The sequence below is a fragment of the Bubalus bubalis genome, chromosome 3 (genome assembly GCF_019923935.1).
Source record: "Bubalus bubalis isolate 160015118507 breed Murrah chromosome 3, NDDB_SH_1, whole genome shotgun sequence".
In the NCBI taxonomy this organism is placed as follows: Eukaryota; Metazoa; Chordata; class Mammalia; order Artiodactyla; family Bovidae; genus Bubalus; species Bubalus bubalis.
Genome location: NC_059159.1, coordinates 34,725,998 through 34,749,650, shown reverse-complemented (window position 1 = coordinate 34,749,650; position 23,653 = coordinate 34,725,998). Strand labels below are relative to the sequence as shown.

General features: G+C 52.2%; 1 protein-coding gene across 20 annotated transcripts in view; it reads right to left on the bottom strand.

Annotated features, from left to right (window-relative positions):
- Positions 1-322: 322 nt before the first annotated feature.
- Positions 323-23,653, bottom strand: part of PIK3R5 (phosphoinositide-3-kinase regulatory subunit 5) — a 75,520-nt gene continuing 52,189 nt past the window's right edge. For 13 of the 20 annotated variants that reach the window (XM_006041689.4, XM_025280580.3, XM_025280568.3 and 10 more), the window contains 16 exons: positions 22,074-22,142; positions 21,153-21,291; positions 10,800-10,869; positions 8,086-8,287; positions 7,328-7,481; positions 6,611-6,694; positions 5,620-6,364; positions 5,331-5,493; positions 4,878-5,003; positions 4,287-4,415; positions 4,068-4,161; positions 3,820-3,896; positions 3,215-3,308; positions 2,904-2,986; positions 2,264-2,376; positions 323-2,153 (listed from right to left, as the gene is read on the bottom strand). In XM_006041689.4, the coding sequence (XP_006041751.4) occupies positions 2,000-2,153; positions 2,264-2,376; positions 2,904-2,986; positions 3,215-3,308; positions 3,820-3,896; positions 4,068-4,161; positions 4,287-4,415; positions 4,878-5,003; positions 5,331-5,493; positions 5,620-6,364; positions 6,611-6,694; positions 7,328-7,481; positions 8,086-8,287; positions 10,800-10,869; positions 21,153-21,291; positions 22,074-22,142 (2,496 nt within the window). In that variant the 3' untranslated portion in view covers positions 323-1,999. The remainder of the gene's footprint in view (positions 2,154-2,263; positions 2,377-2,903; positions 2,987-3,214; positions 3,309-3,819; positions 3,897-4,067; positions 4,162-4,286; positions 4,416-4,877; positions 5,004-5,330; positions 5,494-5,619; positions 6,365-6,610; positions 6,695-7,327; positions 7,482-8,085; positions 8,288-10,799; positions 10,870-21,152; positions 21,292-22,073; positions 22,143-23,653) is intronic. The other 7 variants (XM_025280576.3, XM_025280577.3, XM_044939304.2 and 4 more) reach the window with 6 other exon arrangements.

Genomic DNA, 23,653 nt, shown 5'->3' with positions numbered 1-23,653 from the left:
TTCCATTATAAAAATTACATTACCCCATTTGGGATATCCATTTCCTTTGTCAGATTGGCAAACTGTAATTTTGAGAAATTTCTCCATTTTATTGAAATTGCCAAATGAATCCGTGAGGTCCAGCACAAAGCTCACTTCCCTTTTGCTCAGCAGCACAGTGAGGGTTATGTGGAAGGAAGACTTGGGCATAAAATGTATTTTTTATAGAGAGGAAAATTACAAAAAGATAAACAAAACAATCCCCTAAGAATCTTATTTCCATTCTATGTGAAATGACTTACATGAACTAAAACTAGCAGGAAAATAACTGTAGATCATCAAATCCAAGAGAAACCAAATTTTATTTGACAATAATATTAAATTCCACTCATTTATTCTTGAATAACTGTCAATCATGTCATCGGACAACCAACTCACATGACAAAAAATATTGAAGGTGTATTGCCAACCACTGTCGGGGGCCTGGAGCAAGGACAGATGGCCTGGACAGGGGAGGGATGGTAATACGTGGCAGGGGGAGATGGAGCCGCTCTGTCCACTCCTCTCAGGTCCTGAGTATGCTGGGCTGGGGCTTCATGGGCTCCTATGAGCCCAGAGCTGTTGGCACAGATGAATCAGGAGCGGGAGGGGTTCTGTGCCGATTTAACTGTCTGCGTCCGTGGTTACTTCCCCACCTCTCCCAGTCCAAACCCGGAGCCCCAGCCCAGCCTTCCACCCGACCACCCCAGCCCACACATCAGCGTCCAGATTCTCAAACCAGTGCCATCTGGCGGTTACAAATTTTTGGCTCTTGTGTTCTATCAGCCATTTGCCCCCAGTCAGGCTCTAAGCTCCTTGAGGTCAGCTCTCCACCCTCTGCTCCTCTGGGAACTTGCCCAGGCACAATGGTGCCTGTGAACTTTGGGGCTGGAAGATTCCACACGTGATGGACTGAGTTGGGAGGCAGGGTCAGGCGGGCCAGCCTGGGAGAGGCAGAGGTGAAGGCTGGGGCAGCTGTGGACCCTCTCCTTACCCAGACCAAGGCAATTCCTCCTTCAGAGTGTAGGGCTAAGTGTCCCTTCCCCTCTCATCTGGGTCCTGCCTCAGCAGAAAATTGGAAAAGAGGCAATGAAGAGCCTTCCCTCCCCTCCGCCACCAGACCGGGGCCTCAGCGCTCAGGGGGTGAGGCCGCTGACCTTTCCTGAGCACCTGAGAGGGTTGCTGGGCCAGGAGCTCTGCAGTCTTGTCTCAACCCTTTAAGGAGGCCTTGTCACCCCCTTTAGCGCTCAACAAAGAGAGGTTGAAGACGCTAATTCACTTCCTTCTGGCCATTTAGCCAGCAGGTCACTGAGCTGCCACTGAATCTAGGCTTGTCCTGTCTCCTCCAAGAATCTCGATCCAGGAAGGGGCTCCAGAAAGAGTCTGCTCTGAGTCCTGACAGTAAACAGGTGTTGACGCTGTTTTTTAGAAGACCCAGGGAATTTGAGAGAGAGAAAGTGTGTGTGTGAGAGAGAAAGACAGATGGAGAAGGGGGTAGGGGGCGGCACTGGGGTCAGAAAAATAACACCCATGTTTCTACTACCTGAACCCCAGGTAGGGGGACTGCCCCCACCCCACAAGTCTCTGACAAAGTAAGGGGAGGGCCTGGCCAAGGGTCGAGAGGGGAGCCCTAACCCCTCCACCCCCAAGAGCACCAGAGCCTCGGATCTTCCTTCTAGAGAGGATCCTAGACCATCTAGAGGGCAGGGCCTCCACAGGTCGGCTCACCCATCCCTCTCCTCTCTAACTGAGGAATCTGAGGGGCTGTGAGGCCAGGTCCCTCCCCCTAATGCCTGGTTGTTTTTTTTCCCAAACAGAGCCCTGAGGCACCATTAACCCCCTGTCTGCTGCAGAGCCCACGGTGGGGACCCTGACCCAGCAAAGGGCCATTCAGCTGTCCACCAGGAGACAGGCCCTCCCAGGAAAAGGCGGCCCCAAGAAGGCTGCCCCCGGGCTTCCTGTCCAGGCTGGTGCTGCACAGCTAAGGCAGAGCTCCGCTGAAGGTCATGATGGGCAGACAGAGCAGGGAGCAGAGGTCGGGCGTGGTCTGCCCCTGTGCCGGTGGGTAGGAGGGCCTCTGGGGCTGGGGGCAGAGGTTGCTCTTCTCGGGCTTGTAGCAGGGCGAGACCTCACACCTGTGGGGCAGGGTGGGTGTCAGGGCAGGCTCCCACCCTTCCAGCTCCTTCCAGGCCTCAGGGTCGGGGTAGGGGTGCTGAAGTAGGGCTGGGAGCCCCCACTTTCCTACCTAACCACACTCTGCAGGATCTTCCGCTCGTCCTGGTCCAGGCACACAGCAAAGGGGCAGCTGTTAGAGCCGATGATCTGCACCTTGTCCACTTTGACCTGCGACGTGGTAATCTGGAAAGAGGGCCCAGGTCACCTGGAGCCCTGCCCACCTGTCCTCTCCTTTGGAGCTGCCAGCCCTCGGCAACCTCTTCCCTTGGAACCACCCACCTGGGTCCAAGGGGTGGGGGCACACAGGGGATGGGCCCACGGCCTCCATCAGGCCCTGACTCTCTCCCAGCCTCTGTCCTTTCCTGAGTCTAGAAGGAGCAATTGTTCTGGAAGGAAAACCCCACTGCCTGAACCATGAGAGCCTGGGTTCCCTGACACAGAGTCCACTCTGACACGGAGCCCACTCGGGGTTCCCCTGGCAGCTACCATGGAGCCCTTCTGCAGGTGCAAGGGTACCTCCTCCTCCCAGAGCCCCCACACGTGCACATACCCCTCACCAGCCTCTCCTGTCACCCCCAAGGCCCAGCACAGCCCTTGGACACGCCACCCCCATATGCACAGACACACACACGCACAGACACACACACGCATACACACATGTGCCCAGTAAGTCTCCTGAGGGGATGGCAGAGAGGAGGGGGCGCCCTTACCTGGTTGAAGCCCTTCTTAGATTTAGGGTTCTGCCTTTTCACCACTTCTGTCAGGTTTAGCGTCAGGGCCTCTGTGCTCAAGTCTGAAGGGCAGGGTGGCTCAGGACCACCCATGTCCCTACCCCCTCCCTCACCCCCTGCCCCCACCTCCACCTCCCTGTCCCCCACCTCCACCTCCCTGTCCCCTACCCCACCTCCCGGTCCCCTACCTCCACTTCCCTGTCTTACCTCCCTATCCTCATCCCTACCCTACCCCTGCCCCACCCCACCTCCCGGTCCCCCTACCCGCGGCCCCACCCCCACCCCCTCACCTAACTCCTCCTGCTGCCGGCAGGCCTTGCTGAGGTTGACGGAGGTGCAGACCTTCTCCATGTTGCTCCAGCGACTGCGTCCACTGATGGCCCCCTGGGAAGGGAGCAGAGCCACACTGTTTGAGCCCCAGGCCCCCGGTGCCTGGTGCCTTCAGCTCCAGACCTGCCAGCCACAGGGTGCCGCCTGCCACCAGCACACCCAGGCAGCTCTCTCTCCTTCACTCCAGTCGGCCAGCTTCTTCACCAAGAGCCCCCCGACCCCTATAAACACCTTGCAGACCCCAGGAGGAGCTGCCAGGTCACTGGTTTGGTCCAGGGCCAGCCAGGTGACCGGGTGGAACTCTGCTCCATCCTCACCCCCAGCCCAGAATCCGGGTCCCTGCGCACCCTGAGGAGGGGGACCCCCGGGGGGAGGGCAGCTTTGGAGGCGGAGGGAGAGGGCAAGGTCCACTGCCTCTCCTTTCCCGCTCTCTCAGCATCCTGGAGAGCCCTGGCAGCCAGCCACGGCCTTCCAGCTTACAGACTGGGCCCAGTACACAGCAGGCTGGCTCCGGGGAGGTGGCATGGGGAGCAGACCTGGAGGGGCAGGCCAGCAGCAGGCTCACCTTGCTGTAGATAATCTGTAGTGTTAGCGGGACGGCCTCCCGGTCACCGTCGATGCCCAGCCGCTTGCTGCCAGGACCTGTGCACACAGACAGACCCTCTGCTCCTTTCCCTTCCAGGACCTCACAGACCTGGGGCCCTGGCTCCCCGCCCCTTTCTTGTCCCTCCTGCCCCACTACCCTGCAACCCCTCCTCCCCAGGGGCCCCCTGGATCCTGGCCCACCTCCACAGGGACTCAGGTAGGACCCACCTGAAGCCTTGATGGCACGCATGGCAGCAGAGTGACCCAGCTCCAGGGAGTGGATGAAGATCTCTGTCGTCTTCTCCCCGGTGATGAAGGTCAGCTGGAGTGGGCAGGAGGGCGGGCATCAGCGTGGACCTCCCAGAGGGGCTCCCAGGCGCCCCCCGCACAGGGCGATGGGCGGAGGGGTACCCTTCAGCCAGTCTGGAGCAGCAGGACAGGCCTTACCTCGGTCTGATAGACCTGTAGCAGCACCGGGCGGGCAGCGAAGCGGCAGTAATAGAGCAGCATGTCGGCCAGGATGGGCAGCTGGGCAGGGGAGCCTTCCAGGGGCCGGGACTCGGCCTTCAGAGACTGCTGGGGGTGGGGGGAGCCCCGCGATGGAGACAGAAGGGGGAGGATGAGAGGACGACACACAAAGGAGACACATCCAGAGGCAGGCAGGGCCAGGGAGGGGGGCGGTGAGATGGGGCAGGAAACAGAAGGGCTGGAGAGGGGCCCATGGCCGCCTCCGTCCCTCCTCTCCAGCCTCCAAGCTGGTCGAAGCTGGGGGTCGAGGAGGGGGGCTGAGGCCTAAGACGCCTGGGTCCTTCCGGGGCCCCTCCCTCCCTCCCAGCATAGAGACCCCTCCCTGGGCCTTGGAGCCCCAGGTTCAGCTCAGCCCTGCTTCCACCCAGCCTCCCTGCTCGATCACAAGTGAGCCCTGGCCCTTCAGAGGGGCCTCCAGTTGGACCCCCTAAACTAGGGCCTTCAAAGCAAGACTGGGTGACTGTAGCCAGGCGCCCCCCAGCCCCTGCACCCCGGAAAGGGGCAGCTCACCTGGCACAGGACTTCGGGGGGCAGGTGCATGAGGCCCAGCACGTTGCGCTCATACCAGGGGTCGAGCATGCCGAGGTAGTGGGAGATGTCGTTGGTGCTCTCCCCCCAGGGGGCTGCGCCCAGCTCCTGGAGAGGGGGCGACAGTCATACCCGGCGCCCTGGCCCTGCCACCCTCGCTGCGGGCCCTGCACGGCACCCGCTGTCCCATCCCGAGCTTCTCCCTTGCCCTTAGAGAGGTCTAACGACCCTCAGTCCATGCCCCCCGCCCCCCAGCTCCATCACCACATGCAGGGCAGGGAGCACGCCCGGGAGCCAGGCCCACCCAGGAGGACGTGCCTCGTAAACAGGGGTAGCTGCTGCTCCTGACTTGCAACCAGCCGCCCTCCAGGAATCTGGGACCTGCTCATGTCTCCTTGCTTTGCTACCCTGCTGGGCCCAGGGCTGGGGACCTACCGCAGGGCTGGGGTGCCTCGGGGAGTCTGCGGGGAGGGGGGACGTCTGGCATGGAGAAGCTGGGCTGGTGCAGCCACCAGCTCCTTGGCTCCGCTTCACGGGCACGTAGAAGAACTGGAGCTTGAAGAACCTCGTGAGGAGCGGACGGTTGCTCTCCAGCCGCCTGCGCAGAAGAAGATGGTGAGAAGGGAGCCCCTGGGCCCCTGGGGGACCCCAGTCCTCAAGCCCAGATGCTGCCAGCATCTGGGCTTCAGCCCAGGGCAGATGGAGGCCCAGCTCCAGCTCTCACCGCAGTTTGCTGTACGCCCGGGCCACCTTCCCCGAGATCCGATCGGAGCCGAAGACCACGACTCGAAGCGTGGAGGCCTTGGGGTCCTCGTCCCCGCTCAGGAAGGGGCGGCGGCGCTGGTGGCGGGAGGCGGGGGCCAGGAGCCAGCTGGGCAGCGGGGGGCTGAGTTTTGCCTGGGGCAGGGAGCGTGAGCGCTGGGCTCGGGAGGTGGGCCGCGGGCCGTCCAGGGGGCTGACGGGGCTGCAGAGGCTGCCGGCCCGCCGCAGGGGCAGGGCGCCCTCTGGGCCGCCCTCCAGGGCCCGGGAGTCCCTTCGCAGCACGAGCTGGCTGGTGCTCTTGAAGAGTTTATAGATCCTGTTGAACTTCTGTCCGGACCTGCGGTGGCCCCGGCGTTCCTGGGTGCCAGGCCTCTTGGGCCTCTCGAAGGAGCTCTCCTCACTGTCCTCCACGTAGCCACTGTCCATGCCGTCTGACAGGCCCGACACGAAGGAGGTCAGCAGCTGGCGGTGGAGGGTGGGTCCTGAGGCCTGGGATGAGGCAAGGGACAGGGTGGAGTCGCGGGAGGCCGCGGAGCTGGTGGAGAGTAGAGAGTCCCTCTCGGCACAGTGCCTGTCGCTGTCCAAATCCTCCTCCTCCTCCTCGTCCTCGTCCTCGTCCTCCTCCTCTCCGTCCTCATCCTCGTCGTCCCCCAGGATGCCCGGTTGGAGCAGCTCCTGTTCCTTCAGCAGGATTTCCTGCAGGATGTCTGCCGGGAGCAACGGGGGACACTGTCTGAGTGTCAGGCCCTGGGACCCCTCCTGTACAACCCTGGGCGGGGTGACAGACTCAGACAGAACGACACTGTGGGGGAGAGGGCAGGGGGCCGCCCCGGACTCAGAGCCTACCCTCTGCTCTGCTCAGAGCCTGCTCAGCTGGGAGGCCCACTGCAGGGGAAGAGAGCCCTGGACGTTTGGGGGGTGGACACCAGGGGGGAGCCCAGCGGGCCACTCACCGAAGCTGTCCTGGTTCCAGCTGTAGGTGTAGCACCTGGCCACGGGCATGGGGATGGTGCGCAGCTTGCCGGGTTTGGCGGTGTCTAGAGGAGCCGGGGAGGGAGGGGCAGGAGGTGAGGGCTGGGCCGGTGCCTTGAGACAGGCCAGCCCAGACCCCTCTTTGTCTTGGAGGAGAGACCAGAGCGGGGAGAGGGACCAACAGCCGGGTGGGCTGAGTCTGAGTTGGAAGCTGAGATGCCTGACTTGCAGTCAGGGGGCTTTTCTCAAGCCCACCAGGTAGAAGCCACGCCCTTCTGTGAGCTGTGGGACTGTGGCCAAGTCTCAGGCTCTGAACCTCCGGTTCAAACAGGAAAATGAGGGCACCAGCTCACCAGGAGTCCCTTCTTCTGTAACAAACTTTCCCCAGAGACGCTGGGGCAAGGTGGGCCATGTGACAAAGGGGGCTCAGAGGGGTACGTGCAGCTTCTGTGTTGTCTTCAAATGCAGCCCAGTGCCCTCGATCAGTCCTCCCTTTTCCATCACCCACTACCACCCCTGTGGCAATCTGCAGCCGAACCCTAACCCTGCAGAGGGGAACCATGCCCTCAGGATGGCAGAGCAGGAGGTGTTGGAAAATCTGGGTCTCTGAATGATTATACGGAGCAGGCTCAGCCGGGCTGCTCGCCTGGGCAGCTGTGGAGCCACGGGGGGATGGGGGCTTATCCCCAGAACCTCACCTAGGACACCAGGGAAGCCGGCTTTCTCTCCCACCGCCTGCAGCTTGGTCCTGAGCCACTGGCGGGCCTCGGCAGCATCCCCGATGCCGGATGCCAGTTCCTGGGCCTCCGCCGTCTCTGTGAAGATGTCCTCAAGCTCGGCCAGGGTCTTGGACTGAAAGCCGGGGTAGGGGGAGGAGGGTAGGCAGGATTGCCCGTGAACCTCGGCCTGGCTGCCCAACTTCTCAAACTCCCAGTGACCCGTCTCTCCCTGGCCTCGTTGCCCGCCTCCACCCATGACTGACCACCAAGCCAGGGCCCCCTCAGCCCCCTTTCTCCAGAAATGGTCAGAAAGAAAGGCCCAGAGCCTTGAAGAGCTGGGGTGGAGTGGGGGAAATGTCAGTGCTCAGAGAGGGGGAGCCAAACAGCCGGCAGGTCCCAGAGCTCAGCCTAGACACCAGGGTGCCAGCTTCAGTGTAAAGTTCATGCCTGTGCCACCCAGCCCACGCCACCCTCGGAGGCTGCGTTCAGTCCCTCAGTCCCGGCTCCATCCACCTGGGTTAGGAACCAGCAGAACAGAGACCTCTCAATGAGGTCAGTGCTCTATAGCAACCTCACTCAAGTGAGGGGGGCCAGTGTACCCGGGCGGGCTCCAAAAGGGAGCAGTGAGAACCTCTGCCGGGAGGGGGCGCTGCTGAGCCCAGGGCGGACCCTGCCTTTGTAGAGAGAATCTCTGCTGGGAGGGGGGCGCTGCTGAGCCCAGGGCCTCAGGCACATACCTGCAGCCTGCAGTGCAAACCCGGCAGGTCGCAGTGGGGCCCAAAGGTGGCCTGGAAGGCGTGCAGGAGCAGGGTGGTGTAGGTGCTGTGCGGCGAGGGCCCGGGCGTGCTCAGCTGGTTGGCCACGGCGAGGAACTCGGCCTGCACCTCCACCGGGTTCAGCAAGAGCACAGTGCTGGGGACAGAGGACCGGCCATGGGCACTGGGGGACAGGGGTGGGGCCGCCACAGAGCCCACTCGGGCTGGGGTCGTCCCCTCTGACACCCAGGCCTTCTCACAGCCCAGGCGGGACCTGAGGCCAGGGGAGAGCCGGTGGCTTGGGGGTCCCAGTTCCAACGGGAAACCTTACCACCTACTTTTGACCAGTTTTCAGCTGGGCTTTACAAAGACCTTTTAAAAACTGAACTTCGTTTCCACAGATAAACTCTACCTTCATTTTTTTTTAAATAAAAAATTTTTCCTACAAGACATCTGAACAGATACAAAATGACACAATAAAGGATTGTATTTTAGGGGAGGTGACCGGAGGCCAGGTGATCATTTTGGGGAGGGGGCAGCAAGGCAACCACATGCTGTGAGATGTGGCCTGAAATTTCAGCCTGTGCACTCCTCAAGTCAAGGGTCGGGTGTGAGGTGGCTTCTGCCAGGAGGAAGGGGAACAAGTCAGGGCTGCATCTGACTCCTCTTCTGGCAGAGGGTGCCCTTTCTTTCTTTTTAAAAATATTTATTTATTTGGCTCCATGTAGGATCTAGTTCCCTGACTAGGGATTGAACCTGGGCCCCTGCACTGGGAGCTGAGAGTCTCAGCCACTGGACCACCAAAGCCATCATGAAGGCCAGTACTGGGCTGGGGGAGGAAGCATGTATCCAGTCACTAACCCCCACCTCCCTTCCCCTGGACTCTCTTTTTTTGAGTGAAAGCACTCAGAAAGCAGGTATATTGAGAAAGATACACATCCCACCAGCAGAATGTGGTCCATCTCAGGAGGTGAGATCGGCCCCTGGGTTCCCTTCTGATGCCAGTGTTTAAATGTCTGCATTATGGACATATCGAACATACCCAAATATTAAGAGAATCATGAGCCTCAAGGATCAATCACTCAGTTAACACATGACTATTTGAACTTCACCCACGACAACCCCCAATCACTGCGTTTTCTCTAAAGTACTCCACTTCAGTATTCTTGCATGGAAAAATCCCATAGGTAGAGGAGCCTGGCAGGCTACAGTCCATAATATCACAAAGAGTTGGACACGACTGAAGGACTGAGCACACACCAGCCATAGCAGTGTTATTCCTGTGAAGGCTATTAGTGTGAACTGCTCACGCTTGTTCCCTCACAAGTCCTGCAGCGTTTGAACAGCGCAAAGAAGCACCAGGCAGGTGGCCTTCCTGCCAGTGTCTGTGGATGACTGTCCCAGAGCCGGCCCAGGGGTCAGAACTCAGGGACGGGATGGGGCTGTGTCAGATTCCCCAGGGTTTAGGGAGAAACTCATTTTGATTTCTCTATTTGTAAGAAAAAGGGATCAGGCTCAAGTAAGTAGTCCCCCACTGAGCCATCCTCCTTTACTGACTGCTGGATGATCCCCTCAGGGACATGCATTAAGCACCACTGTATACAGGACTGGGCCAGCCACCCCAAGGCCTCACCACTTGCACCTCCTCTGCACGCTTGTTAACCAAAGTGAGACGAGCTCGGCTGTGAGCTCTTTCTACGAACCTCTCTCTGTGCCTCAGTTCCTGGATCTAAAGCATACCTCTCTCACAGGCTTACTTAACAGGAGGACTGGATGATGGAGGGATGCCCGCAGCACTACCTGGGGTTCAGGAAGCTCCTTGAAGCTGTTGGTGATTATCCATCATCCACCTGCCTCAGCCCCCCTGGCGGAATTCTGCTTATTAACCAACATTTCTTTACAAGACATTTTTTCTGCCCTTTCTATCTCTCTCAAAATCTACCACTTGCTTTTCTGTTTGTTTTTACCAAGAAGGAACTCAAATAATATCTGCTCAGTGAATGTGCCGTGAACCCCTGGGACTGAGGATGGGAAGGGGCTGGGGCGACTGGAATTTCTGAGCCAGTGGAAGCTGGGGTCTCCAGGCACCCATGTGTTTGGAGGCTTGCTGGAGGGCCCTCAGAATAGAGGCTTCCTCTCAAATGCTTTTCCAGCTGCAGGCCGTGGGTAATGAAATCGGCTCAGGGAGTCCTAACCAGAACTGCCTTTGAAATCAAATTGAACGAGAACATGCTTGGGAGAAGGTGACTTTTCTTCCCTAAAACTTGTCTCAGCTCTCTGTGTGTGTGTATCACGTTTTCATATAAAACACATTTTTAAATTATAGGTCCTGGTCAGGAAAGTTTAGAAAATGCCATTTTACTGACAGGCAGAAAGACATTATGCAAAGAGCCTGGGCTTCTGAGTAAGACTGAGGCTCAAATCCTGGCTCAGACTTTTACTAGCGGTGTGACCTTGGGGAAGTTGCTTGCCCTCTCTGACCTTTGGCTTCCTCATCTGTAAAGTAGGGGTAAAGAAAGGTAATGTGTGCTTGTTCAGCGTAATCAAAGCAGGTAATTTTTGTTTTTTTGTTTTATATCTCAGACCCATTTAGGAATCTGATGAAAGACCCTTAGCCCAGAAAAATGAGCCAGTGCACAAAACATCACACCCACCTGCCCCCTCCCCACCATTCTTTCCTCCCCAAGAGCACTTACACAGTGGAGCTGCGGTGACTCCTAGTGGACAGGCCCTGCTCGGCCCTCACCAGTCGCTGGTAGGAGATTCCTGTGGCCAAAATACCCAAAAGAGCAGTTCATGAATTAACTTGTTCCTTCGGCAGTCATGGCCCTGCTCCTTGGAGGTGCCGGCACTGGGAGTTCCCAGATGAAGGTCAGAACACCGGGAAGATTAGAACCCTGGCCTCCAGGGCCTTTAACAGTCTGATTCCCAGCCCCCTCTGTGGCCTCACCCAACCCACAAAGCTTCACTTTTTAGAGACTGAGAGGTAGGGCACCCAGGGAGGAGACTAGGGACCCTGAAGTGGCCTCCTGCTGTCCACCTGGTACTGATTCTGTCACCTCTCCAGGTTCCGGTGTCCTCCTGCAGCCCAGCCTCAGCCCCTACCAGCCCCCCAGCCTTCCCCTCAGCATCCCGGCCCTGCCTCAGGGGACCCTCAGTATTCCGCGGTCCTGCCTGGCATTGTCCTCCTCTACGGCTGAGTCTCTGCACCACGGATCCCATCCCAGCCTTCCTTTATGGCATCATCCATCTCCCCTGATTCAAAGATGCTGAGAAGAAACAAGCCAAGGTTTCCCTTTTTCCCTGAAACTTAGTTCTGTAGCTGGAAAGCAGGTACTCAGTGCCGTGTCAACCACAGTGAGGAGACTCCACGACACCTGGTTCTTCTCACCGAGGGGGCTGGGATTCGGTGGCGCAGGGTGGGGGCAGGCAGTCCCCCTCATTAGGGTTTGGACATCCTCATAGGGACCCTGCTGGGCATGGACTGGGTGAGAGTTTGGAGCAGAAGGCAGTCTCCTGGGGGAGTCAAAGCCACGACTGGGGTTAGAGATGGCTGTAAGCAGAGGGCTGTGACTTTTGTTTTTTAAGTGGTCAAACATTTCCAATTTGTGCTATTCCAACTTGAGACCTGATTTCTTTGATTTTGGTGCCTTTTGTTTGATGTGTCTTTTATGTAACTGTCACATGTTTAGATGTTAATGTTATGTCTACTTCGACAGGCCAGTCCCTGAAACAGAGGTGATGACGATCAGGACTCAGGACGCCACCTAGTGGCCGCCTACAGACATGACAGAGAAAAGTCCCCTCTTTGCCCCATTCAACCCCAACAATGTCCCTGGCCATCCCAGGTTTCCCTGCCCCCCAATCTCCCAGACTCCAAAACATACAGACATCAAAGTCTTCTCTTGATCTCTCCACACTTCTCTTTTAAATACCATGTATTGTTCTTAACAGGTAACCCACACCCCATTGATCTGTCATGCCACACCCCCGCTGCCCTGTTCTGCCCCTGTAGACTCAGGCCAGGCTGGGGCCACAGTCCAGGAGGTACTGTGGGCCACATTCTCCTTGAAGCCTGCTGTTCTCTTTAGTCTACAAGACAAGGAGCATTCTCTAACATCCTGTTTCTCCACCTGCTCATCTTAGGGGCTTTCCTGGTGGCTCAGTGGTAAAGAATCCACCTACCAATGCCTGCCAAAGAAGGAGACATAGGTTCAATCCCTGGGTTAGGAAGATCCCCTGGAGAAGGAAATGGCAACGCACTCCAGTATTTTTGCATGGCAAATCCCATGGACAGAGAAGCCTGGCGGGTTACAGTCTATGGGGTTGCAAAAAGTCGGACACGACTTAGTGAGTAAACAGCAAACAATCACATTTGGGAATTATGGCATCATTAGCTGGGAGCTGCTGTTGGCTGATGATGTTCTATTAGTGGGTGCTGTTTCCAGAGTGATTGGCAGGTGCTGAAGAGCCCAGATTCCAACAGCATCAGCTGAAACTCTCTACCCCTCCCCCAAGACACCCATCAAATCCCCCTTCCTTGGCTTCTCTTGATAACGAACCTCCACTTATCGGGGAGCCTCGTGGTGATGGGTGCTTCTCCTCTTTGACCTTTACCCGTCTTCCCCTGGGCACCTCAGCAGACACGAACAACTTTCTGAAACGGGCTTACTTAGACCAAGACTGGCTCAAGGGCTGAACAAAAAAAACCCACCTAGGTGGTTCTGTGTCTGGTCTTAACATGACGGGCAAGGGATGTGTCCTGGTGAGTGGGAGCTGATGGTGGGCGGCCACGGTGAAGTGCAAATGCCTTGTCTAGGCACAGGACTGCCCTCATAACTGAGCTTTGTTTACCCAACTGAGCTTCCCTTCTTTTTATTTTTTTAAAATGCATGTATTTTTGATTGAAGTACAGTTGATTTACCACACTAAGTTAGTTTTAAGTGTACAACAAAGTGATTCAGTTTTTTATATATATATATTTTTTTTCCAGGTTTTTTCCATTATAGGTTATTACAAGATATTGAATATGGTCCCCTGTGCTACACAGTAGGTCCTTGCTGTTTATCTGGTTTATATATAGTGGTGTGTAACTGTTAATCCCAAACTCCTAAATTATCCCTCCACCACTCCTTTCCCTTTTCTAAAGTGATAACTGGAAATGGCCATTCTGCACAGGACAGCTGACAAAGAAGACAGAAGATGAGTGACAATCACTGCTGGCGTCACCAACCAGGAACTGGCACCACGTTAATGACATTCTTATGAAACATCCATGCTTAGGACACGACGTGGTGCCTGGTCATCATGAGGCAGAGTCCCCAGGGCTGACATGAGGCAGGGGAGGCTCAGCCTTAGCTGCACGGCTGTCCCAGGAGATGATCTTGGCTTCCTCCTCCTGACCCACATTGTACCCTGACACGAACGCTCCTGGCTACTGGCTTCCTCTTATGCTTTCCTTCCTTCTGGGGTCCCCTGGACAGCAGCCACAGAACTCTCTCTCTCACACACACACACATGTCCTTTATCCATTCATCTGTTGATGGGCACTTAGGCTCCTTCCGTGTCTTGGCTACTGTAAACACAGCTGCGATGAACACAGTCCTACTTTTGATCAGGAGGCTCAGAGAGCTTCTGTAACCTGTCCAACGTCATCAGCTAATAAGTGGCAGAGCAGAGTTCTTTGTTATCCATAAGCCCATGTTCCTGCTCTCACATTTGACTTTTAGCTAAAGCGAGAATCATCGAACTTTTCTGAGTTCATGCACAATGTTGTCTCATGGACAAATGGGAGCAATGCTGCTTTTCCCTCATACTCGGCAGGGCTGTGGTCTGGGTGATGTAATCGTGGAGGTCTGGATGCTTTGAAAACTGAGGCGTAACTCACACATATGATGCCCACTGTCGCCCATCAGGATGACAGACCAACTCTCAGCAGGCAAGTGCTGTGTTCTGCACAGCCAGGCAGGCAGAGTAAATACTCAACAGACATGCGGGCTGAACCCAAGGGGGCTGTGGTGGGTGGGACCCGGAAACACTGACGTGAGGCTTCTTGCACCCAGATGGAGGCAGTGGGCGACCCTATGGCAGGGGTGGAGTCAGGAAGAAGGGGGAGGTCCGCAGGCTTGATAACCTGCCCACTTCCTCTGCCACCCAGCCACATCAAAGTGGGATAAACTGTTTCACTCATCTCCATGGCAACTGACTCCACAAGGCTGCATGGGTGGAGGGCCCAGCTCACCAAGCCCCTGTCATCTTCTCCCTGTGACCTTGCCAGGATCCACCTATTAAGATAAGACCACCCTGAACCCTCCTGCCCCCAGCAACGGGAAATCAAAGTAGGCCAGCATTATCCTCGGAGACTGCTGAGAGGGAGACACGACTATCCTCCCATTTTACAGATGAGGAAATTGAGGCTCCTATGACGTGAAATGTCTTGCCAAAGGCCCCACAGCCCCAGGGTTGTAGGGACCCCAAGATGGTCTTGTACCAAGTACTGGTAACCACCAAGTGATGCAGCCTCAGCCTCCCCCACAGAGCTCAGTGCCTGATCTCCCCTTCCCTCTACTGCCTCCCTCAGCTGGGTTACTGGGGGTGGAGCCACTCAGCAATGAGGCAAAACTATTACCCACCTGCCTTTACCAAATTACACCAAAGCACTTCCTAACTGGACTTCCCCGGTGGCTCAGCGGTAAAGAATCCGCCTACAATGGGAGAGCCGTAGAAGACATTGGTTCACTCTCTGGGTCAGGAAGATCTCCTGGAGGAGGATAGGGCAACTCACTCCAGTATTCTTGCCTGGAGAATCCTGTGGACAGAGGTGCCTGGTGGGTGACAGTCCATAGGGTGGCAGAGTCAGACACGACGGAAGTGAGTTAGCACAGTACAGCATAGCACTTTCTACCTAGCCCACCTAGGGGTTAAGGAGAAGAAGCTAATGTGGTTGAATTTACTACTTGCTATTAATATTAATGAGGGGTCAGGTTCTACGAAATTAGAGGCTTACTTGTGGATGTGAGATGAGTGCTTTTTGTTCACTATAAAAGATAATGTCATGGAAGCAACCTAGATGTCCATCAACAGATGAATTGATACAGGAATTGTGGTACATAAATACAACAGAATATTACTGAGCTATATAAAAGAACACATTTGAGTCAGTCCCAATGAGGTGGATGAACCTAGAGCTTGGTGTACAAAGTGAAGGAAGTCAGAAAGAGAAAGACAAATATTGTATATTAACATGTGTGTATGGAATCTAGGAGATCCAACCAGTCCATCCTAAAGGAGATCAGTCCTGGGTGTTCATTGGAAGGACTGATGTTGAAGCTGAAACTCCAATACTGAAACTCCACCTGATGTGAAGAACTGACTCATTGGAAAAGACCCTGATGCTGGGAAAGATTGAGGGCAGGAGGAGAAGGGGACAGAGGATGAGATGGCTGGATGGCATCACTGACTCAAGAGACATGGGTTTGGGTGGACTCCAGGAGTTGGTGATGGACAGGGAGGCCTGGCGTGCTGCGGTTCATGGGGTTGCAAAGAGTCGGACACGACTGAGCGACTGAACTGAAATGAACTGAATGGAATGGAACCTAGAAAGATGATACTGATGAACCTATTTGCAGGGTATCAGTGGAGATGCAGACACAGAGAACAGACTTGTGGAAACGGTGTGGGAAGAAAAGGGAAGGACGAATGGAGAGAGTAGTATGGAAATATATACTGTATGTAAAATAGACAGCCAGTGGGAATTTGCTGTGTGACACAGGGCACTCAATCCAGTTCTCTGTGACAACCTAAAGGGGGGGGATGGAATGGGAGGTGGGAGGGAGGTTCAAGAGGGAGGGGACACATGTATCCCTGTGGTTGATTCATGATGATGTATGGCAGAAACTGGCATAACATTGTGAAGCAATTATCTTCCAATAAAACATTTTTTTAAAAAGATAATGTCAAAGGGTTTTCTCCCCACTGTATGATGTTTCATTCCCCTATATGACGTTGACTAATTTTGTATCTAATTCTGCCATCTTTTCGTGACTTAGATGAGAAATTTATTTCAGTTTCTGATACCCTTCTTTAAACTGCCTCTCCCACCTTCCTGGCTGGTTCCCTCAGTAACGAGTTGGAATGCATCTTTGACACAGGCTCACTATACATCTGTTTGAGTTTGAGGCTTTTTAACTGTTTGAAGGATTGTCTGGCATGAGCAAATGGTTTCCTATTTCGGTTCTGCTTCCCCTGGAAGAGGAGGCGTTGCTGGCATGGGCAGCCTGGCCTGAGCATCCCCCTCCAGCACTCGCTTGGTCCCCAGCGTACCTGAGCCCTCACATGGTCCCAGGGGCTAGATCCAGGGCAAGACCCTCAGCAGTGAGTGGCTAGGGTTCCACAAGCCCTCACTGCTCTGAGTTCAAGGACTCTCACTCCATTTCCATCTCCAGCTGCTGCTCTGCTTGGCTCTCCTCTCCCCAGTAGAACCCCGAGTCCCAGTGTCTGGGCCTCCCCACAGCCCGCCTCTCAGCTCCACATCTGTTCGCTGGGGGCTGCTGGGAGCTGAGTTCCTGCTCAGTTGCCCACAAAAACATCTCAAGGCATAGTGCGCGGGTGGCAGAGGGCAGCCAGCTGGTTCCACTTGAAATTGGGAAGCGGTCTCCCTGCACGCAGGTGACAGCCCTCCCCCGGACCCATTTCAAAAAGAATGTCATTTAGATCTTAGGCAGAGACTGAAGGTCCTGCCAAGACATTTGCATTTTAAATCCTTTCTGTCCTGTTACAGAAAAGAAGAAAAGCTTTGCCTTCTCGTTAAAGGAATTCTGGTCACCACCAAGAAGCCCAGAAGCAATCTAGATCTGTTTGTTTGGGGGGATAGTGAGGAGGAAGGGAATGAAAGAGATTAAATTGGTTTGTTCATTTAGGGCGCCGTGGAAAGCGAGGTTGGCCTACTTGTCTATTTATCAGGTGCCTTAGCACCTGTCTTTGTACAACCATTCTCCTGAGAGCCTCCCTGATTTCTTGATTCTTCCACCCAAGCCTCTGCCAGGAAGCGAGGCTCATGTAGTACGGAGCTTTTGACTGAAGGACACCTAGCCTGTACCTGTCCAGGCCCTTAGAGACTGTAATGACAGCTGATTGGTTGTGCAGACAGATAAGCTGATTGTGCTCTGTGCTAAGCTGCTTCAGTGGTGTCAGACTCTTTGTGACCCTATGGACTGTAGCCTGCCAGGCTCTTCTGTCCACGGGATTCTTCAGACATGAATACTGGAGTGGGTTTCCATGCGCTCCTCCAGGGGGTAATCCCAAACGAGGGATGGAACCCCGCTTCTCTTACATCTCCTGCATTAGCAGGCAGGTTCTTTGCCGCTGGCACCACCTAGGAAGCCCCTGATTGGCTGTGAGTGAAGTCACTTAGTCTGTCCAATTCTGCGACCCCATGGGCTGTAACCTGACAGGCTCCTCCGTCCATGGGATTTTCCAGGCAAGAATACTGGAGTGGGTTGCCATTTCCTTCTCCAGGGGATCTTCCCCACCCAGGGATCGAATCCTGGTCTGTCTGCATTGCAGGCAGACGCGTTACTGTCTGAGCCACCAGGGAAGCTCTGTGGTGGAATCAAGCCCAACCTCATTGGTTGGGGGCAGACAAATCAGATGATCAACCGGGAATGGAAGTCATAAATTTCTCCAAAGCATTTTTCATATAAAGCTTCAGTCTGGAGCTTTCTAGGGTCCATTAATTACTAGGGAATAAGATTCAGCACATCTGTTCTGTGTGTGTTTAATGCCCATGATCAGACACTTAGATAGTCTGGGTACTAAACAGAGCCTGGGGCATATACAGATTTAAAAGAATAAAACAAAATGGGATTACAACACGCATAGTGTTGGGGGGCCTGCTTTTTTACTCAACAAGTTACTAAATGCCTTTTCATCTCAGTAACCTTATTTCTATGATACCATTTTACTTAGTTATTTATTTTTGGCTATGCTGGGTCTTTGTTGCTACTCCGGCTTTCTCTAATTGCCCCAAGCAGGAGCTACTCTTGAGTTGCGCTGCGTTGGGTTCTCATTGTGGTGGCTTCTCCAGTTGCAGAGCATGGGCTTCAGGAGTTGCAGTTCCCTGGCTCTAGAGCACAGGCTCAGTGGTTGTGCCGCACAGGTTTAGTTGTTCCACAGAACGGGAGCGTTCCAGATCAGGGGGCAAACCTGTTTCCTGCATTGGCAGGCAGATTCTTAACCACTGAGCCATCAGGGAAGCCCTATTATTTCATTTTAAATGACTGAGTGGGATTCCACCAAATGACTCTGGTACAATATATTCAACTATTAATATGTACAATATTTAAGTTTTTTGGAATTGGCAGATTATTAAAAAGAATGCAGCAATGAACACCTTTGTAGCTAAACCTTTGCATATCCATAATTATTCATCAGGTTATAAACTTCCAGGAATGGAATTTCTGGGTGAAAAGAAAATTATTTTTAATGCTTTAGAGAACACCCTCCCATCCCACTTCCTGAGCAACACTGGTATTTTTGTTCTATTTTTAGGTTTACCAATTTGATAGGGGAAAAAGGTGTCTTCACTATTTAGTTCTGCATTTTCTTTCCTACTAGTGAGGGTGAATATTTTGGAGGGGTGTTGCTCAGCTGTTAATGGTTCTTTCTGGATGTGCTTGAATCATATCCTCGTATTGATACTTCCATTGGTGTGTTTGCTTATTTTTTCAATTGACAAAAGAACTCTTCATGGGCTTGATATATCATTTGTTGCAAATATTTTTCTTAGTTGGTTATTTACTTTCCACTTACGGTGGGTTCTGCCATAGAGAAGCTTTAATTTCATGCTCTCAAATCTGTCAGCCTTTTATTATTTGTGCCTTGGGTGGGGGGGACACATTTGCCATCTGTTCTCCACTCCAGGCTCATATAACCTATTTTTCTTCCATTACCTTCATGGTCTTGATTTCCACACTTAAACATTTAATCCATCTGAAAGATATTTTTATGCTTGCATTACCACTCAATGCTTTTTGAGATAGAAGTTTAACCTGTCCAATTCTCAGTCTGTCAATTATCCTAATACCATTAAATGACCAATTTTTTCATTACTGACTTGTGGATGCTTCTTTGTCATATAATACATTTTTATACAGTTAATCCATTCTGAGACATTCTATTTCATCCCATTAATTTATCTATTCTTATACCAATACTGTACTATTTTAATAACAACAGCCTTACAGTACTTTTAAAGACCTAGTAGGGAAATATTCCTTTCTTACTTTTCCCTAAGAATACATAAATAAATACATAATAAATGCCACTGTAGAGCACTTATTCTGTTCAATAGACTTTACTTTGTCAAAATTTAAAAGATATTGGTATTTTTGATCACAGTTACATTTATTTCCATAATACTGGATGTTATTACAATATTGATTCAATCCAACAAAGTCTCTTAAATTCGTCATCCTTCAGTAAAGTTTGCTGTCTCTGTGTAGGTTATTCACATTTCTTTCTTTATTTTATATTTTTAGTTGCTATTTTAAATTATTTTTCCCCATTATGTTTTCTTATGAGTTGATGCTATTATATGAAAAAGCTCTTAGCTCCCTGATTATTAGTTTGACACTGCTTTCGGTGATTCTCATAGTCTTAACAGATAAGCAATTGTTTGAACTCTGCGAAATTAAATTATCTTCTCTGGAAGAGGAAATATTCTTTCCTTTTGTCTTTTTGCATAGGCAAAATCATATAAGCATAAAGAGGAAGGTTGTTAATAATGGAAATGCTTCTAGTATTTCACTATGGGTTGTTACCTTATTAAGGACCCTTCCATATATTAATAGTTTCCACATATTAGAGGGGCTTTGAATATCAGGAATGGTTGTTGAATTTTTTTTTTAACCGAGATATTTTTATTCAGAATAGATACTGAATTTTATCAAATGTTTCAGAGGCATCTACTAGGATGCTTAAGTGACTTTATTCCTTTGAGCCACTGATATGAGGAATTACTCAAACGAGGGGCCACCTGTCAGTAAATTGTACTTGATTATGTTTTTCTTGCTCTTACAATAGCTTTGTTAGACCTTGTTTCCATGTTGGTGAAAGCAGTGGTCCCAACTCTTTTTGAACTTCCCTGGTGGCTCAGATGGTAAAGAATCTGCCTGAAATGCAAGAGGCCTGGGTTGATCCCCTGGAGAAAGGAATGGCAACCCATTCCAGTATTCTTGCCTGGAGAATACCCTGGACAGAGGAGCCTGGCGGGCTACAGTCCATGGGGTCGCATAGAGTCGGACACGACTGAGTGACTAACACTTTCCCTTTCCAGCCTTTTCTGGCACCAGGGACAGTCTCATGGAAGACAATTTTCCCACAGACTGGGGGTGGGGGTAGTTTCAGGATGATTCAAGCATATTACACTTACTGTGTGCTCTATTTCTATTATTATTACATTAGTTCCACCTCAGATCATCAGGCACTGGATCCTGGAGATTGGGGACCCCTGTGTTATGGCACCTGCAGTTTCTCAAGAGCCCTGAGTACCACTCGCCCACACCTGTCATGGTGTCCGTCTACCTGTTCATTCCTGGCACCAGCCACCTTCCCTGGCCAGAACCTAGTCCATCACACACGCATCCCCCTATCTGCTCTGGGGTAAAGAGAACAAACAAGGGCCTCTTGTCAACACTATGGGGGCTTCTCTGTCTGACCTGGGCAACCTCAGAGACCAATCCCTTGGCAAACCAGAGCAGAGGCACAAGCCATGAGATGAGGTCTCCTTAACCTGAACCTCTGCTCAGCTCCCCCTGAGAATTCCTCCTGGAGTTCCTGCTGGTGTTCACGGCTTTCAGTCTTCTGGTTTTGATGTAGACATGGAGCGTGAGTGCCGTATGAAGAGGGACTCCAAGGTTGTGAGGCGGGCCATGGATAGAGAGAAGCTGAGGGATGCGAGGTGAGGAGGGTCCTAGTCCAGTTTCAGAAGGGTGGGAAATCTCCTGACCTGTAGGGTCCCTGCCCCATGTGCTGGCCGCCTCCACACTCACCTGGGGCCTTCAGTTCAGCATCGATGAAGGTGAGCAGTTCCTGGCAGATGCTACAGTAAGGAACGGGCCAGGTCAGGAATCGGTGGTAGGTTCTGGATGCTTTCAGAAGGAGGTCTGAGTCTGGCGGGAAGTGTGGCGTCTGGGGTGGAGAGGGAGCAGCAGGCAGAGAAGTCAGGTGAGAAAAAGTTCAGTGATGTTCCAGGGCAGACCTGGCTTCTTTCTGGAATGTTCCTCAAAGGGCACACCTTTCCTGGCAGCAGTGTGTCCCAGGGAGAAGGCGGGCAGAATTGAAAGTTACCCACAAAAAGTGAGTTACAGACGGCCGGGTGAGATGGTGCCCAAGGATGTCTCTACGACAGGGGCCTGGCTTTCACCAAACAAAACAATTTACCACATTCTGAAAAGCTGTCCCCTTGGAGGTCATCCTAAATGGGGCCACTGCTGCCATGGGATGGTCTTCAGGGCTAAATCGTCTTTATTTAAATATCCTCATGAGAGGCAAATGTTTATTCTTTGAAGTGGACTGACTCAATGTACATGGAGTCATCTGGTACCACTGGTCTGGTGAACAGGGGGTGACCACACTGGGGGAACTGACCACTGGGGGTACAAAAGGAGGTGGACACCACATCTCTTAGCAGAATCTCTCTGTAACTGGGACCAGGCTGTGACTGCATCCCTTCCATGGGTCCCCAGATAGTCCCGGCACAATGGTGTCCATGGGGAGTCACTGGAGGTCTCTCAAATGGTCATCTGAAGCCATCAGAGGGGTAACACCCATCTGCAGTGTCATTGGTGGACAGTTTCTCTCGCTGTGCCTTTATCCTTGGAGCTGTGAGGGCTCTGCCCCCCCATCCCCAGGAGGCTGTTCTTCCCTTCCCTCCCCCGCAGCCCCCAAGGCTGGCCCATCCGGGAACTTACACAGAGGACAGTGGAGTAGAACAGCAGGGCCAGGGGGGCCAGGAGGTCATAGGTGCCCTTCTCTTGGACCTGTGTGGAGGACAGGATGGGGAGGGGTTCACTCATGGGGTGTGCAACCCATTAAGTGAAAAGTAACCCCAGGACAAATTTTTAGAAAATAAAAGTTTAAAAAATCCCTCAATATCCTCCTTCCAAACTTAGCCACGGCTAATATTTCAACTTACCGCTCCCTACACCATGTTTCTCTATGTACTTTCCTTTGCAAAGTTGTAATCACTGGGTGTGTATTTTTACACTTCATGTCTTTTACATACAGTATGATAAATGGATTTCTGTCTTGCTACATCATCTCTAAGACCACCTTTTTCCCCCTCCTGGTTACACAGTTATCTATTATTTGTGTTGTATATATGTTTTCCAGTTTGTTGTTGATCTTTTAATTTTGTGGCGTTTTTAAAAAGTCTTTATTGAATTTGTTATAATATTATTACTTCTGGTGTCTTTTTTATGTTTTGTTTTTTTTGGTCACAAGGCATGTGTGATCTCAGCTCACCGATGGGGGATCAAACCCGCATCCCCTGAATTGGAAGGCAAAGTCCTCACCACTGGACTACCAGGGAAGTCCCAATTGAATGGATTTTTTTTTTAATGTACATAAATTACAGATATTAACTTTTTCCTTTCTGGATTAAAAAAGTTAAAAAAAACTTTTTTTCCCATGTTCTCTGGCCACATCCTGCAACTTGCAGAATCTTAGTTCCCCAGCCAGGGACTGAACCCAGGCAACCCAGTGAAAGCACTGAGTTCTAACGACTGGGCCACCAGGGAATGCTCTAAAATTTTATAATGTATTAAATTTTGTTTCTACTCTTGGGTACTATTCATCATTTTTATTAGCTGTATAATACTCCTTCTGGTAGAGCTCCATAATTTATTAGCTTTGTTTTATACACTTGAAATTATTTCTTGCTATTCTAAGTACTCATGCAATGAAAACTTTTGTGCACACTCCTATATTTGGATTATCTATCTATGACAGAGTTCAAGAAGTAGAATCAATGGTTCAAAGACTATAATCATATTTATGATCTTGGATATATATTGCCAAACTGCTTTCCCAAAGAATTTTGCCATTTATAATACTTTGTATGTATGAAAGTACCAGTTTCACCACACTTTTCCCTGCAAGGGTCATTTCAAAGTTTTTGCAAATTTGCTGGGCAAAAGCTGTGTCGTTATGGTTTTCATTTGCATTTATTTTATTATAACTGAGGCAACATTTTCCATATTGTTTACAAGTTCTGTTTCTTCTTTTATGAGTCGTCTCTTTGATAGAGCTCACCCACTCCATCATAAACACACATATATACACATGATTTGGAATTCTTTGGTTAAAATGCTAGTGGTCTCCCCACTCATTGTGGAATTCATGGGGGCTGAAGAGGCAGAGAAAGGCACACCACCTCTGCTGTGGCCGGTGATGTCAGCAGGATGAAATTTAGAATTCTCCTTCTCTTTTACCCTGAAGAGGCTATGTGTCCAGCACATCTGCTGCTCAGCTGGCCCCTTCTATTGGGTTA